The 2,816-nt window shown below is 38.8% G+C and overlaps 1 protein-coding gene across 1 annotated transcript; it reads right to left on the reverse strand.

Annotated features, from left to right (window-relative positions):
• Window positions 1-1,669: 1,669 nt before the first annotated feature.
• Window positions 1,670-2,590, reverse strand: LOC101520904 (olfactory receptor 4A47-like). The gene has a single exon (XM_004585562.3). It carries the CDS (start codon window positions 2,585-2,587, stop codon window positions 1,670-1,672), a length of 918 nt encoding a protein of 305 aa, XP_004585619.3. The 5' UTR covers window positions 2,588-2,590.
• Window positions 2,591-2,816: the final 226 nt, after the last annotated feature.

A 2,816-nucleotide genomic window follows, 5' to 3' on the forward strand; every position in this document is an offset into this window, starting at 1 on the left:
TCCATCAATAAGTGCAAGTTTGTAAGATTTATTTTTATTTACATGAATAGCATGGTGACAGAGAGAGGGTGACACAGAGAAAGAATTCTTCCTTCTGGCTCTGATGTGATAACCTAGTGGTTAAATCCTTGCCTTGCATGCCTGGGATTCCATATGAGCACCAGATCATGTCCCAGCTTCTCCATTTTCCTTCCAGCTCCCTGTTTGTGGCCTGGGGAAAGCACTATAGAACAACCCAAAACCTTGGGACCCTGCGAAGACCCAGAAGAAGTCCCTGACTTCAGATTGGTTGAGCTCTGGCTGTTGTGGCCACGTGGAGAGTAAACCATTAGATGGAAGATCTTTCTACTTATCCTTTTCTCTGTAAATTTGCTTTTCCAATAAAATTAAATAATCTTTAACGAAAGAAAGAAAGAAAGTCTTCCATCTGCTGATTCCACTATTCCATTTCCAGATTGGTTAACAACAGTCAGGACTGGGCCAGACTGAGGTCAAGAACCTGGAACTACATCCTGTGCTCCGACAGTGGTGGCAAGATCTCTAATATCTGGACATCTTTTGTTGGCTTCACAGGCACAATGGCAGGGAACTGAATCAGATATGCAGCAGCCAGAACTCAAAATCATACTCCAACATGACATGCTGGTGTCATAGGCAGTGACTTATCCAGATGCATCATAACAATAGGCCCTTATAATTGCTGTTTAAAAATTGTTAATCAAAGTTCATTAATTTTAGGAACATGCAAACATAAATGAGCAGATAAATAAGCCACAGAAAAGTGTTTTAGAAATGTGGGTATTTGCAAAGTATATTTCCTGAGGAAACCTCAAGAATGGATTGCAGTGTATCTTGGAGAGCAACCTGAATATGTCAATGTTAAGGAACTCATTTTTCATTTTGATCCTTTTTGGTTTATTTCCCTTACAGGGTGGCGAAGACAAAGAGAGCTGTGGCTATTATCCACAGTTCACTCCATCCAAATATTGGCAAAGGCTCCTGCCGGGAACCAGATACTAAACCTTGATCTCTCACATGAAATGAACCACATTACTTTAGATATCCTTGCTGCGCCCAAGTTTTTGCATTACTAAAAATCTAAAATCAGAAGCTGGAGCAAGAAATCAGAGCCAGGAACTCTTACATTAGACATGCATTTTGTAACCACAGTCCTAACCAGGCAGAACACTCACATCATTTTGCATGGATTTTATTTTTACCATTCTTTACTATCATCTAAATTTCAGTTTATAAAGCAATATATGTATAACACTTATACTTATATACACAGTAGTAGTTACCTTGAAAAAGACTATCCAGAAGTAAATATTGCAACATTGCAAAAATGAACTAAAATGAAAATCTCAGAAAGAAAATAAAACTGAAATAGAGTAAAAAATTGAATACCCAGTGTAAAAATATAATTTCTCCATTAAATATACATTATTCATTCTTACTATATTTAAATATACATCTGTAAGCGAAATAAAAATTAAACACAAGTATTACTTTACAACCATACAAAAATTTGAACAATAGAAATACTTTATTTAGAATCATAATTGTCAAAAATGCTAATGCTTTGGGAAAGAAAAAGTAGTATTAAATCTCTAGTTTCCAAGCACAGGGCCTTAGAAAATGACTCTTGATGGGCAAAGTGATTAACACGTTACATTACATGACTTTTCCAGAGAGTCTTCATAGCATTTAGCATCTCTGCATTTCTCAGAGTATAGATTAAGGGGTTCAACATGGGGCTTATGACCGTATAAAACACACTCACTAGTTTGTCAAAGGGGAAGGTCTTTGCAGGTCTTGCATACATAAAAATGCAGGGAACAAAGAAGAAGACCACCACGGTGATGTGGGAACCACAGGTCTGGAGGGCTTTCCGCCTCCCTTCCTGACTTAGGTTCTTTAAGGAATGCCAGATGACACCATAAGAGATGAGTAAGAGCAGAAACACAATACTGCAGATCACGCCCCCGTTGGCCACCACTAAGACGTCAATCACATAGGTGTCAGTACACACAAGTTTCAGTAAGGGGTACATGTCACACATGTAATGATCCATGACATTGGGGCCACAGAATGGAAGTCCATAAATAGTGCTGAGTTGAATGATTGAATGTAAGAACCCTCCCAGCCAGGACAATGCCAGCAGCAGAACACACACCCATTGCCTCATGATAACCAAATAGTGCAAGGGCTTACAGATGGCCACATACCGGTCATAGGCCATCGCCAAGAGAATAAAGACTCCAGAACCACTGAAAAAGTGTTCTGTGAAAAGCTGAATCATGCATGATTGGAAAGATATGGTGCTTTTTCCAAAGAATAAGTCTGAAATCAATTTAGGGTTAATGGCTGAGGAATAAATGACATCCATAAACGATAAATTGGCAAGAAAGAAGTACATGGGTGAGCCCAGACTCTTGCTGACAGACACAGTCACAACAATGAGCAGGTTTCCCAACACAGTCAAGATGTAGATGATCAGGAACATTACAAAGAGTACTTTCTGTTCCTTGGGATTCTGGGTGAGGCCCAATAGGATGAAGTATGTCACATTGCTCCTTGAATCCATCTGTTCCTTCTATAGGTTCTGATTTCCAGTCTTAGAGGCAGTTTCCCTATGCATGAAGGAGAACATCCTTTATGTAGATGAATATGTATTCATTGTTTCAAAAGCTTACAGAAATATCTACATATCAAATCTGTTGGGGACATGAGAATCATCACATCAGATGTGACAGCCTGTGGTTAGCAATTTGATACATAAACATGGGTTCAGACCATAACAAACAAAATCAAAC

The sequence above is a fragment of the Ochotona princeps genome, chromosome 4, assembly GCF_030435755.1.
Source record: "Ochotona princeps isolate mOchPri1 chromosome 4, mOchPri1.hap1, whole genome shotgun sequence".
Taxonomy (NCBI): domain Eukaryota; kingdom Metazoa; phylum Chordata; class Mammalia; order Lagomorpha; family Ochotonidae; genus Ochotona; species Ochotona princeps.

Bases quoted from the DNA above. Each gene is read 5' to 3' on its own strand.
- LOC101520904 (XM_004585562.3), bottom strand. From the start codon at position 2,587: ATGGATTCAAGGAGCAATGTGACATACTTCATCCTATTGGGCCTCACC.